This window comes from Microtus pennsylvanicus, chromosome 6 (assembly GCF_037038515.1).
Source record: "Microtus pennsylvanicus isolate mMicPen1 chromosome 6, mMicPen1.hap1, whole genome shotgun sequence".
Taxonomy (NCBI): Eukaryota; Metazoa; Chordata; class Mammalia; order Rodentia; family Cricetidae; genus Microtus; species Microtus pennsylvanicus.
The window spans coordinates 122,180,123-122,193,865 of record NC_134584.1 but is presented as its reverse complement, the minus strand read 5'-3'; the positions used below and the strand labels follow the sequence as shown (position 1 = coordinate 122,193,865).

Sequence of the window (13,743 nt, the reverse complement as noted above, 5' to 3'; positions counted from 1 at the left end):
TATATCATGGACCAAGTTGCAGGCAGTTAGTACAAACCATGGCCATGTTGGTGCTGAGAACAGAACCCAGGTCCTCTGCAAGAACTACAATGCTCAGCCAGGCGGTGGTGGCGCACGCCTTTAATCCCAGCACTCGGGAGGCAGAGGCAGGCGGATCTCTGTGAGTTCGAGACCAGCCTGGTCTACAAGAGCTAGTTCCAGGACAGGCTCCAAAGCCACAGAGAAACCCTGTCTCGAAAAACCAAAAAAAAAAAAAAAAAAAAGAACTACAATGCATTCAACTACTGACCCATCTCTCCAAACCTCTTATGTGATTTTTTTCCCCCAGTGTTTTAGGTAAGTATCAGTAGTACTATTTATTTTATTGATTTTTTTTGAGACTTTCATCTATGAACTGGGCAGTGGTGGTGCACACTTTTTTAATCCCAGCACTTTGGAGGCAGAGGCAGGCAGATCTCCAAGTTTGAGGCCAGTCTGATCTACAGAGTGAGTTCTAGGACAGCCAGATCTACACAGAGAAAGCTGTCTTGAAAAACAAACAAACAAACAAACAAAGAATGCCAGGCGGTGGTGGTGCATGCTTTTAATCCCATCACTCGGGAGGCAGAGGCAGATGGATCTCTGTGAGTTCGAGCTCAGCCTGGTCTACAAGAGCTAGTTCCAGGACAGCTAGGTCTGTTACACAGGGTAAACCCTGTCTTGGAAAACCAAACCAAACAACCAAACAAAAACCAACAAAAAAACAAAAACAAAGAAAAGGAAAAAAACAGAGAAAAAGAGAGAATTTCATACATGAATACTGTATTTACATCCCTCCCTGCTTCTCACCCTCCAACTTCTCCTGTGTCCTCCCACTCCCTCTCAAATCCATAACCTCTTCTTTAATTTAACTTTTTGTTTTTCTAGTCAGGGTTTCACTGTATAGCCCTGGCTGTTCTGGAACTCACTCTGTAGACTAGACTGGCCTCAAACTCACAAAGATCCACCTACCTCCTGACTGTTGGGATTAAAGGAGTGTGCCACCAGCCAGGTTTTCCTTAATTATTATTGTTACACACACACACACACACACACACAGCCTGATGAGTCCATTTCATGCTGCTTGTATGTATATATGTTTAGGGCTGACTGCTTGGGATGGGATAACCTATCTAGGATCTTGTCCCTAGAGAAAATTGGCGCAATCCTCTGGCCTGTCAACTGGTGTTGTCACTGGGCATATCTTATCTAGGTGACAATGTTGTAGACAACACTATCTCACAGCAGATGTCCTGTTCTCTGACTGGTACAATCTCTTTGCCCACTGCGTCATGATGTTTCCTTAGCCTATAATGCTCCCCACAAGACGCCAAGACTAACAAAAGCCCCAGTGCCAGGTGTGGGAAGCCTCCCCGTGTGTTGTTGCTCAGAGGAGTCGAAGACTCTCCAGATAATACAGGCGACCGCAGTTGCTCTAGGCTGCCTCCCAGAACTTGAAGGTAAGACCCTACTGCTGAAGTCACTGGGTTTGGAGGAACTGAACTGGGCCTGACCTGGAAGTCTCTTCCCTAAGGACTAGCTCTTGTAGTGTCCAAAGGTGCCATGCGCGTGCCAATGGAGAAAAGCCATCAATAGTTCCCCCGAGCTATAAAGTCTACTAACTGCAGTAAGGACCAGCACCAGAAAATGTCCCCAGGGGTACAGTAGTGACACTTGTATTTTGGGTAACCCAGCTGTCGTTTAATTATACTTAAGGCTCACTCAGTAGGAAGGAATTCATGTCTGGTATGTAAAACCAGAGAATTATCTATTCTGATGCGGTCAGGCACCCTAGAGATGATATTTCCACTGCCATGTACCTACACCAGTATCGTTTCTAACGGCATTCTAAATTCTTACCCTTGCACCCTCAGGTAGTGACGCTCTCAGCTCTTACCAAAGAAGCTGTAAGCTGCTTCCTCCTCCTCTTCTTCCTCTTCCTCCTCCTCTTCCTCCTCCTCCTCCTCCTCCTCCTCCTCCTCCTCCTCCTCCTCCTCCTCCTCCTCCTCCTCCTCCTCCTCCTCCTCCCCCTCCTCATTCAATTGTAGAGACCATTATAGGAATCCACAACTCGTCAAAATAAAGAAAAAAATAAAACAAAAATTGCATTTGTTACTGATGGAGTCTGGCCCTTCTCCTCTGAAGGATGTGCCGGCAGGAACTCACTCAAATTTTAGTCTCCACTGTACAGAGAAAAAACTACATACATATTACTTAACTACTGCTTGCACCAAACAAATTGCGCCAAAACCCAACAGTGAGCCTGCCAGTGAGGTCCATGCCTTTAATCCCAGCACTCGGGAGGCAGAGGCGGATGATAGATCTCTGTGAGTTCAAGGCCAGCTTGGTCTGCAGAGCAAGTTCTAGGACAGGCTCCAAAGCTACAGAGAAACCCTGTCTCAGAAAAATATAAATTAAATAAATAAACCCTACACACTATTCTTTTGTTCCTGTGCAAGAAGAACCTTGGCTTGAGGTACCAAGTCCAGCCTCTGTTACCCTGAGATGCAGTGGGAGAAGTCTGCTTCCAGGATCCCTCTGGTAGCCAGGCTGGCTTCCCTAGGGTATGTAATCTAAGATGAAAAGGGGAAGATTGGGGAGGGGGAGAGAATAGGGGAAGATCGAGCTAGATGAGGAGAAAAAGGACAGCAGAGAGAGAAGAGCTGAGAGAGAAGAGGAAGGAGAGAGGATAGAGGAGGGAAGGAAAGGAAGAGAAGCCCCAGACAGCAGCCGGTCATTGCTATATCCCACCAGAAGCCACTTGGCAGGACTCCTCTGCAGGAGGCGCCCTCACAAAGCTAAGACGGCTGGGCAAAAGCAAGGAGACCAAGAGAGACTGGTGCTGAGGTGGCAATGGCCACCAGTGTGGGCAGGAACAAAGACCATGGGGCTGCACACTCAGGTGGGCTCTAGGTAATGGACATGCTGATTTTAGTCTCTTGACTTATCTGGAGCTTTGATGATATTCTTAGCAAGAGCTGTCCTGGAGTGATGTCTGGATGCTTCTCTCCTCTCTTTTGGGTCCTTTTCATCAATAACCTAGTTTTTTTCTCCTCTTCGCAAATTGTCCTGGTGGAATGTTTTTACATGAACCCATTTCAGGACAGAGGGAAGTAATTTCTAGGATTTGGAATACAGTCTTGCCCATCCCATAGTACATCCTTTGCTTCTCCACTAAATAGACTTTTAAAAATTTTTGATACAAAGTCTCACTACGTAGACATGGCTGTCCTAGAACTCATATATAGACCAGGCTTGTCTCAAATTCAGAGATCTGCCTACCTTTTCCTTCTGAGTCTTGGTATCAAAGGTGTGTGCTACCACACTGTTAGACCTATGTGTGTGTCTGTGTTTTATTTTATTTTTCTCTCATATATTACATCCCAACTGCAGTTTTTCCCCCTTCCCCTCCTCCCAGTCCCTCACCCTTACCTCAGCCCATGTTTTATTTTTTTATTTTTTTTATTTTTTTGTTTTTCCAGACAGGGTTTCTCTGTGGCTTTGGAGCCTGTCCTGAAACTAGCTCTGTAGACCAGGCTGGTCTCGAACTCACAGAGATCCGCCTGCCTCTGCCTCCCGAGTGCTGGGATTAAAGGCGTGCGCCACCATCGCCCGGCCTTATTTTTTTATTTTTATTTTTTTGATTTTTATTTATTTATTTATTTATTTTTTGGTTTTTTTCGTGACAGGGTTTCTCTATGGTTTTGGAGCCTGTCCTGGAACTAGCTCTTTTAGACCAGGCTGGTCTCGAACTCACAGAGATTTTATTTTTAAAAATTTATTTATTTACTATGTTTACTGTGTTCTGCCTGCATGTATCCCAGCAGATCTCATTACAGATGGTTGTTGAGTCGCCATGTGATTGCTGGGGATTGAACTCAGGACCTCTGGAAGAGCAGCTAGTGCTCTTAACCTCTGAGCCATCTCATTATTTTTTAATTAATTAATCTATTTATTTTACAAACCAACCAGTTTCCCCTCCCTCTTCTCCTCCTGTTCCCTTCCCCCACCTCTTTTCTACCCCCTCCCATGCCCTCCCCTGTACCCCCCACCCCTAGTTTACCAGGAATCTCATCTGTTCTCTTCCCAGGGAGATCCATGCCTCCCTCTTAGGGTCCTCCTTGTTATCTAGCTCCTCTGACAGCCCCATTAATTTTTAAATCAAGAGATCACTTACATTTTGTTTCTGTATATGGATGCATTTGCATGTGTGGGGACAACTTGCAGGAGTCAGTTCTTTCCCTGCATCCTGAGGGTCCTAGAATCAAGCTCAGGTCATCAGTTACAAGGCTGCATCACCACACTCCGGCTTTCTATGTGGCTTCTGGGAAATGATTTCAGGTGCTCTTACAGGCACTTTACCAGCGGTGAGGGGTTGGGGGGGGGGCTCTCTCTAGCCTCCTCCACGCTTGAAACTACTGCTTAAGAGCCAAAGGGGAGAGTACAGGCCTGTACTGCTGAGGCATCATTGAGGGCTCAAGGCCACAATGAATTCCGGGCCAGTCTTAAATGATAAAACCCTGTATCAAAACAAGGAAAAGGGAGTAGAGGAATGGCCCAGAGGTTAAAAGCACTTGCTCTTACAGAGGACCTGGGTTTGATTCCCAACATCCAAAATTGAGAGCTCACAAATGTCTTTAAAGGATCTTTTAAAATGTATTTGTGTGTGTTTTGTCTACATGTATGTCTGTGCACATGAGATCGTCCTGCTTGTCCTTCCTGGCCAGGAGGCAGCTCCAACCTGGAACTGGAGTTGTAGACGGTTGTGAACAACTGTATGGGTGCTAGAAATTAAATTCTGGTCCTCTGCAAGAGTAGCCAGCACTTTACACCACTGAGCCAATCTCTCCAGCACCTTCACAAGAGCCTTTAACTCCTTTCTGGGGGATCTGATGCACCTCCATGACAACCTACAGTCTCCCAGCTTATTATATCCCTCAACAGGCCTGTTCCTCTTGCAGAGGATCAGTGGTTCCCAGCACCCATGCGGTGGCTTACAGCAACTTACAGTCCATAGTGCCCACAGACTCAGGAAGGCACATACATGTATGTAGAAACGGATGCAAGGAGTGGTGGCACACACACACCCGTTCCAGCATTTGGGAGGCAATGGCAAGCAAGCCTGAGTCTGCGGCTCTCAGGGCTACCTACATAACTCACAGGGATCCTCCTGTCTCTGCGGCTCTCAGGGCTACCTACATAACTCACAGGGATCCTCCTGTCTCTGCGGCTCTCGGCTACCTACATAACTCACAGGGATCCTCCTGTCTCTGCCTCCTAAGGGGTAATTAACGGTGTGTGCCATCACTGCCTGCTGAGACTAAGAACACTTTTAAAACCAAAGGGAGCCGGGACAGGTGGGTCTGAGTTTGAGGCCAGCCTAGTCCACATAGCAAGTTCCAGGAAAGCTAGGCTACAGTAAGACTGTCTCAAAAAAAGAGGGGTGGGAACAACTTTAAAGAACTGCATAATTTTCAAATCTTTAAATAATCTAAATGGCTCGTAACTCCCATGGTACCAGAGCTGATCTGTAATAATGAAAGGATGCTCAACTGCACTCACAAGCTGGTATCAAATTAAGTTCTCCTCACGCTGGAGATGGCCTGGTGGGTGACTTGTTCCTAGAGTTTGATTCCCATTACCCAGATGGTGGCTTACAACTTTAACCTCAGACATTCTCCTCTGTGGACACTAGATTTATACACAGTACACACACATACACAAAGAAGGCTTAATACTCTCATATATCAAGTTCCAAAAGAAATCTTACAAGTTTTCCAAATTCGCAAAAAAAGGGGCTTTCTGCCCCCTTGTGGTCACTCAGAGTATTGATGAGAACTTGCACACTGGTTAGTCTCCACCTGTTAGCCTAATTAGGAGGGAATGTTACTTCCCACTTAGGGTTAACAAATGACCAAACCTAATGCTTAGTCACCCACTGACCAGCAAGGTGGGCTCAAAGGAAAACGTGTTCCAGGACCCTTCCAGACCACCCTTATCCCTCAAATGTGGAATGGCTCGTTCATAAGGTGCAGCCGCCAGTGCTTGGCTCACTGCTTCAGGAAACAAGGCAGGCACTTGGTCAACCCCAATCTGTCTCTGAGGCTCTCCCTGGTGTTTGTACACCCTAAGAACTACATCAAGCAGGTCAGAATGGGGCTCACAAGGCACCACAGCATCAGAACAGATGGAAAGCACCTGGAACCAGGAGAAGGGCAAGCTACAACATCCAGATGCCAGCCTTTCACAGGACTAAGGGAGGTGAACACACTGCAGACTGTGGCCACCCCAAAGCCTGACATGTTAATGCAAAGAAACTGCTTTGCAAAACCCCCAGAAACTTACAGGGTTGCAGTGCTCACCATGCAATATGCCTGAGATCAACAGCTGGTATCAATAGGCAGCCTTCACCTCTTCTGTGGCTAGCCGAAACTCACAATGATAAAATACAACAATCAGTGAGGCAATGGAGACCGTACCCATTGGAAATACCTTCTAACCCAGAAAAGCTGATAAAACACAAGCCATTGTTCCCAAGAAAAAAAGATGTGGGGGAGACCCGAGAGATGGCTAGAAATTAAGAATATTGTCTGCTCTTCCAGAGGAACTGTAACTCCAGTTCTAGGGCATTCAGCCTCCTCACAGACACACAGGCAAATACCACTGCACTAAAGTTCTTTAAAAAAAAAAAGCTCACTAAAACCCAGCTTTTGCTTTATGGAAAATTTATTGCAATATTCCAAAAGCACATCACTTTTTCTTCTCAACATCTTGCTCTGCAGCTTCCTTTGCCCTCTTTGCTCGGATGCCAAAGAGCCGGGCATTGGCCCGGGCCATGCGAAGACTGGCAAAAGCCTTGAAGTTCTTCTCTTCTTCTGTGATGACTCTGGCTTTCTCCTTTTTATAAACCTGGAAGACAGAAGTCAAGGTAGCTTAGAATGCAACCTGTCCACAGAACTGTGACGTTCCTCAACTCTAAGGAGCTACAGAGGGTTTGGTTTGGGCACACACGGAACCACCCTCTGGGATCAAGTTACCACAGTATCTGGAAGACTGAGGTAGGAGGATCCTAGTTTAAGCCATCTTAAACTACAAAAGCAAGCTCTACACCAGTTTTGGCTTACACATGGAGACCCTACTCAGAAAATAACTAGAGCCACTGACTTCACAAAGATCATAGTTTGGCTAGCTTTATGCCAACTGGATACGAACGAACGTGATCATACAGGGAGCCTCAATGGGAAAATGTCCCCAAAAGATTAGGCAGTAAAGCTGGGCAGTGGTGGAGCCCAACTTTAATCCCAGCACTCAGGAGGCAGAGGCAGGTGGATCTGAGTTCGAGGCCAGCCAGGTCTAGAGGAGGGCCCAGGCCACCAGGAACGGCAGTCCTGGTTCTCTATCAGCACTCTCACCATAGCCTCTGCTCTTTACTACAGGCTCCTGCATTCGTCAATGACGGACCACAGCGTGAAAATGTGACCCAAAATTGACTTTGATCGCGGCATTTCACCTCAGTAACAGGGATATTCCACATCCCCTTCAGACAAGAACAAAAGCACCTGCCCCAAGTGCTCATTAGCATTCCAAACAAGGAATGATAATTTAGGGTCAAGCTAATTTCTGAAAGCAGTCAAGGCCATCCCTTAAAAATATGGAGGTTTGCCAGCTATTGGCAGGTGGGTCTGAGTTCGAGACCAGCCTGGTCTAGAGAAATCCTGTCTTATAAAACAAAACACACAAAGACTGGGGGGGGTTGTCTCCTTGCAGCAGCCTCCACAACCCGCCACAACCCCTTCCAGCTGCCAATCTTGTCTAAAGCAGCACCCGAGCCCAAGTTGTCTACTTACATTCCGGATGGGCATCACAGGTCCTGTTAGCTGAGTGGCCAATTTAAGTTCTTCAGCCTGTTTTTAAGAACAAGAAACGTTGAGTCCAGCTTCTTTCTCGTGCCTTCCACACTTGCTATGTGTGAGCTTTGCTCCTGAGGAGCAAGCTGCCTGGGCCTGTAGCACTCATTCTATGGCCGCTATGGCTTACTAGAGGGTCCTGCTCGAACAAATCTACCTTCATCTAACCCCACATCAGACAGACACCCATTGATCCCTGTTAAATCGTTTTGCAATTCTTTATACTATAATACCGTAATTGTTCCTGGATAACCTTGTAGGGGGGCATTTAGCCCCCAGGTCACTGAGATGGGAAAGCACAGGGGTTCACAGCCGGCCCGCAGGGCTCATTTCCCCGTACGTGCCAGTCCCCTCATCTTAACACGGCTACCACCTCAGCTGAGCTGCATCCAGGCACACAGACTCACCTACGCTGAACCCCACCCCACAGGCCGAGTACGCACCGAACTATCTCCCTTCTTTGGAGCGGAAGGCTTCCTGGGGAAGAGGATGAGCTTGGAGCGGTACTCCTTCAGGCGCTGCACGTTGGCCTGCAGGGACTCGGTGGACTTGTTTCGCCTCCTTGGGTCCACGGAGATGCCGATGGTGCGAGCCACCTTCTTATGGATACCAGCCACCTATCCAGAAACGGAAGTGGGTGAACCGCCTCGAAGGCCCTCCCCTGCTGCCCCTGCCGAGAGAGCTCGGTGCCCTCAGATGGAAAAGGGTTCAAAGGTACTTTCATCAAGACAGTACAGCGATTCCGGAGAATGTCATCATTGCACCGAGCCCACCACGCGCGCCGAACACAGAGACCCCGCCGACCTCACTCACCCTGAGTTCCTCCAGGCTGAAGCCCCGGCCAGCTCGGACCTTGGTGTGGTAGCGCACTGTGGGGCACCTCACGATAGGCCTGATGGGTCCGGACGCGGGGCGCGGGGCAATGCGGCGCGCTTTCGCCTGCCGGGCCTTGCGCCTGCGGGAAAAACACAAGTGTCACCTCTGCTCCGCACGCGGCACGGCGGCCCCCGCCCCGGGAACGCGCGAGGCCCGCACCTGCGGATCTTGCGTGCCGGCTGGTTGAACCAAGTGTCCACTCGCCGCTGCCAGTCCTTGTGGAAGTGGGGCTTCAAGATCATGCCATTCCGGCTGGGTGCCATGGCTGCCTAAGGCCGCGAGGGAGAGGAGGGCGGCGGGTGAAGGCCAGAGTCCCGAGCTCCCGCCCAGAGTCCTCCCGCCCCTGCCCGGGCTCCGGCCCCATGCCGTCGGCGCCTCGGCTCCTCCATAGCTGCGCGGGCAGCTTCTCCTCGCCGATGGCCGCGGAGGGAGCCCGATGGAGCCCGATGCGACACGATGGTGGCGGCCCTGCCGTAGGGACTCACCTCCCGTGCAGGGGAACGGCCGAGCGGAAAGGACCGAGCGCCGCAAAGCACCCTGGGGTTGTCGAGAGTCCGGCCAATCCCAAGCACCGGCGCCCTCTAACCAATCAGAACGGGGAGAGGAGGAACTGGCGTCATGCGGACCCGCCCGCCGGCTGCCCGGCGCCTCGGTGGACGTGTGGCGGCCGTTTCTTTGCTGGTTCCCGACCTCGTAGGGCTTGTTCCTCTGGTCTGCTGAGTCGGAGGCGCCCAGATAGGAAAACTTAAAAGACCCGCGAATTAAAGTCCTAAAACTCCTTCTCCTTCCTGGCTTCGGTGTTTTTTACCCACCCACCCAGGAACGGTCTTTCCGCTCTCTCTCTCTCTTTTTTTTTCGAGACAGGGTTTCTCTGTAGCTTCGGAGCCTGTCCTGGAACTAGCTCTTGTAGACCAGGCTGAACTCACAGTGATCCGCCTGCCTGTATCTCCTGACTGCTGGGATTAAAGGTGTACACCACCACCGCCCGGCTCTTTATTCTTTTAAGAGCTGTGGTCTCTGTGTTGTCCAGGCTTGCGTACAACTCACGTTTCTCTTCCTCGGAGCTGAGATTATAGGCGTAACCACCATTCCCGGAATTTTTTTTTTGTTGAGATTTTTATTTTTTTTACTTTATGGATATGAGTGTTTCAGTGACTCACGTCCGCATCACGTACATGCAGCGTTCAGAGAGACCGGGAGAGGGCGTCGGATCCCCGGGACTGGAGTTGTGAGTTGCCATATGGCTTCTGGGAGTGAACTGAATCTCTCTGGAAGAACAAGTAATAACTTGTAACTACTTAGCTGTAACTACTTAGTAACTGCTTAGCCGTCTCTCCAGCCCCAGCTCCCCATTTATTTAGATAAGCCCTTTACCCCAGACTTAACTCCTCGGGATTGGCTGTGAGCATATGTATATATTCCGTTTGTCCAGACAATGGCAGCGGCAACGAACCATGAAGCAGCCAAGGCATACATCCTGCATCTGTATGCTAATAACTGTCTTTTTTACTCCCCACCCTTAATTAAAAGGTTTCATTCTGATGAAAGTTCCATCATAGGAACTGTAGAAATGGAGCAATAGTTAAGAGAGCTATAAAGTTTGAAAATGCTATAAATTTTATAAAAAGAGCTATACATTTTAAAAATGTTGGGCCTGGTGTGTCATGGACCTGTAATCTGCTATTCTAGAAACAGGCAGGACATTAGTAATTTCAATGCTTTCTTGGGCGACTTAGACCATCTTTCAAAAAAAAAAAAAGTCTGACAGGATGGTTCAGCGGGTTAAAGGTGTTTACTGTCAAGTCTGACCATTTGAGTTTGACTCCTGGGACCCACCAACATGGTGGAAGGAGACAATCGAATTCCCCAGCTTGTCTGCTGAACGCCCTCTGCGTACCGTGGTGTGCTCACACGCATAGAAAATATAATGAAAAGAGGACCGAGGATGCAATTGAGTGCAGAGAACTCGCCTGCTATACAGCAGACTATATTATAATGATTGAGACTCTAGGTTCAATCCTCAGTGTGTGTGGGTGGAGGCCAGAAGTTGACGCTGGAGATGCCCTCCACCTTATTTTTGGACAGGGTCTCTCATTGAACCTAGAACTTCCCAATTCCACAAGACTGACTGGCCAATCCCCTCCAGGGATGAACGCTTTCCCACGGTTACAGCCAGGGGCTACTCACACCTTCAAGGCTGACAGCAAGTTCCTTTGCTGAGCTGTTGCCCCAGCCCAGAGAAGTATTTGTTGAATGAATGCCTTGATCCACGGTACTCATTTCTTTGAATGTCTTGCGTGTGTTTTCCCAGACCCGTTTCCTGTTAACTGCCAAGTACCTGGCTCTCTCTAACCTCAGTGATGTTTCCATCTCCACCACCATCTTCTCTTTCTGGACAAACAGACTCAGGTCACTACCACTAATCTAGACCTGCACCTGCGTTCCAGCTGCAGTGCTGCTTGGGACAGTGGTGGCTGTTAGGGGTCTGAAACAGAAACATGGCTTAGAATCTAGTTAACTGAAAGGAAGTGCAGCTGTGCCCTTAAGTTTCCTCTGCTGCATAAAACCGAGATGGACACAGAAGCGAACGGTTATGCAAAGACTTGGCCGATGCAGTTTTTTCAAGCTCCAGCTCCTGTTCTCCTGGGCAGAGAACTCTACAAACGCAGTCCTACCCAAGGGCTTGTTGGATGACACCCTTGCAGGAGAGGCGTGCTCTGTACAGGACTGCAATCTCTTGCATGACTAGCCTCAGCTTGTTATTGCTGTGACTTGCTCATTCCAAACAAGCTGTTCCTTAAGTAGCTCCTTCCGTCCAGTGCTTACTGAAACTTAGGTGTCTGGGAGCATCAGGAAATTCCAGCCTGATTCAATAATAAGCTTTCTTGGTATTCATAATCTGGGACTACTTTAATCACATAACTAATTCTTTTTTGATTTTTTGTTTGTTTTTGAGACAGGGTTTCTCTGGAGCTTTGGAACCTGTCCTGGAACTAGCTCTTGTAAACCAGGCTTGGCTTCGAACTTACAGAGATAAACCTGCCTCTGCCTCCCAAGTGCTGGGATTAAAGGCATGCGCCACCACCACCCAACCTTTTTTGATTTTTTTAAAAGACTTATTTATTGTGTATCCCGCGTTCTGCCTGCATGTATGCCTGCACGCCAGAAGAGGGCACCAGATCTCATGAATGGCTATGAGCCACTGTGTGGGTGCTGGGAATTGAATTCAGGACGTCTGGAAGAACAGCCAATGAGTGAGTGCTCTTAACTACTGAGCCATCTCTCTAACCCCTCTCTTTTGATTTTTTTTTAAATACTTATTTATTATGTATACAATATTCTGTCTGTGTGTATGCCTGCAGGCCAGAAGAGGGCACCAGACCTCATTACAGATGGTTGTGAGCCACCATGTGGTTGCTGGGAATTGAACTCAGGACCTTTGGCAGAGCAGGCAATGCTCTTAACCTCTGAGCCATCTCTCCAGCCCCCTCTTTTGATTTTTAAAGATTATTAATATTTATGTGTGTGAGCCTGCATGAGTTATGTGCACCACGTGTTCAGGAGCCCACAGAGACCAGATGAGGGCATTGGATCCCTCAGAACTAGAGTTAGATAGGCGGCTGTGAGCTGCCATATTCATGCTGGGAATCAAATCCTGGGTTCTTCTGCAAGACCAGTAAACACACCAGGCTGTGGTGGCGCATGATTTTAATTAATCCCAGAACTCAAGGAGGCAGAGGCAGGCAGATCTCTGTGAGTTCAGGTCAGCCTGGTCTGCAGAGCAAGCAAGTTCCAGGACAGCTAGGGCTACACAGAAAAACCCTGTCTCAAAAAAACAAAACAAAACAAAAAACCAGTAAACACTCCCCAGACCTGGTCTAAAAAATAAAAAAAATATATAGGGCTGGAGAGATGGCTCAGTGGTTAGGGGCACTCCCCAGCACCCACATGGCAGTCACAACTATTCATAACTGCAGTCCCAGGGGACCAGGTGCCTCTTCTGACATCCATGGGTACCAAGCACTGCACGTGGCACATACATATATGTTCAGGCAAAACATTTGTCATAAATTAAGCCTTTAATCCCAGCACTGAGGAGGCAGGTGGATCTCTGTGAGTTCAAGGTCAGCCTGGTCTACAGAATTCCAGGACAGGCTCCAAAGCTACACAGAAACCTTGTCTCAAAAACCGAAAAAGAAAAAAAAAAAAAGCTAGGTAGATGGGACTGTTTCAGTGGATAACAATTTTTACATTTGCTTTTTTTTTTTTTTTTTTTTTTTTTTTTTTTTTTTGGTTTTTCAAGACAGGGTTTCTCTGTAGCTTTGGAGCCTGTCCTGGAACTAGCTCTTGTAGACCAGGTTGTCCTCGAACTCAGAGATCCACCTGCCTCTGCCTCCTGAGTACTAGGATTAAAGGTGTGCACAACCACTGCCCGGCTATTATTCATTTTATTTTAGAGATAGGGTATCACTATGTAGTTCTGGTTGGTATGAACGCTGTAGGTTACTAGACTGGGCTCAAAACTCATCAAAATCTGCCTATATCTTCCTCCAAGTATGTCCAAGCCTGGCATACTTATTTGTGAGTATGGATCTGGGCATTTGTGTGCCCTGGCATGGACTAGTCAGAGGACTCTGAGTCCAGTGATGGAACTCAGGTTCTCATGCCTGCTTAAGACACGGCTTAGAGAAATAGGAAACCTAATTATGTACTCTTCGGTAAGAATCAGAACTCAAAATGTTCTTACAAACCCCTTGAGCCACCCCAAATGCTGCTGCTGGTCCTGCTACTGCTTCCGACCGTTCAGCAGCTTCCTCAGGTGCAGAGTGCTGGGCAATAACAATTTGCTCTGAGAGGAAGTCACTGTAACCCATGCTCCAAATGCCCCTGTACAGGAAGGGTGGAGGCGCCACGGGCAGGAACTATGAGCCAGCAAGCGCCT

General features: G+C 48.2%; 1 protein-coding gene and 1 non-coding gene across 3 annotated transcripts; both read right to left on the bottom strand.

Annotated features, from left to right (window-relative positions):
* Positions 1–6,735: 6,735 nt before the first annotated feature.
* Rpl13 (ribosomal protein L13) lies at positions 6,736–9,427 on the bottom strand. 2 transcript variants are annotated; one of them, XM_075977559.1, is made up of 6 exons: positions 9,287–9,427; positions 8,961–9,070; positions 8,739–8,880; positions 8,369–8,542; positions 7,866–7,922; positions 6,736–6,927 (listed from the first exon to the last, which is right to left on the bottom strand). In XM_075977559.1, the coding sequence occupies exons 2-6, from the start codon at positions 9,062–9,064 to the stop codon at positions 6,769–6,771; spliced, it is 636 nt and encodes a 211-aa protein (XP_075833674.1). In that variant the 5' UTR covers positions 9,065–9,070; positions 9,287–9,427; the 3' UTR covers positions 6,736–6,768. The 2 variants fall into 2 exon arrangements, with proteins under 2 accessions (XP_075833674.1, XP_075833675.1); XM_075977560.1 differs by lacking the exon at positions 9,287–9,427 and having other exon boundaries at positions 8,961–9,136.
* On the bottom strand, positions 8,598–8,683 carry LOC142853210 (small nucleolar RNA MBII-202). The gene has a single exon (XR_012911131.1). It is a non-coding gene; the product is annotated as a small nucleolar RNA MBII-202 (small nucleolar RNA).
* Positions 9,428–13,743: the final 4,316 nt, after the last annotated feature.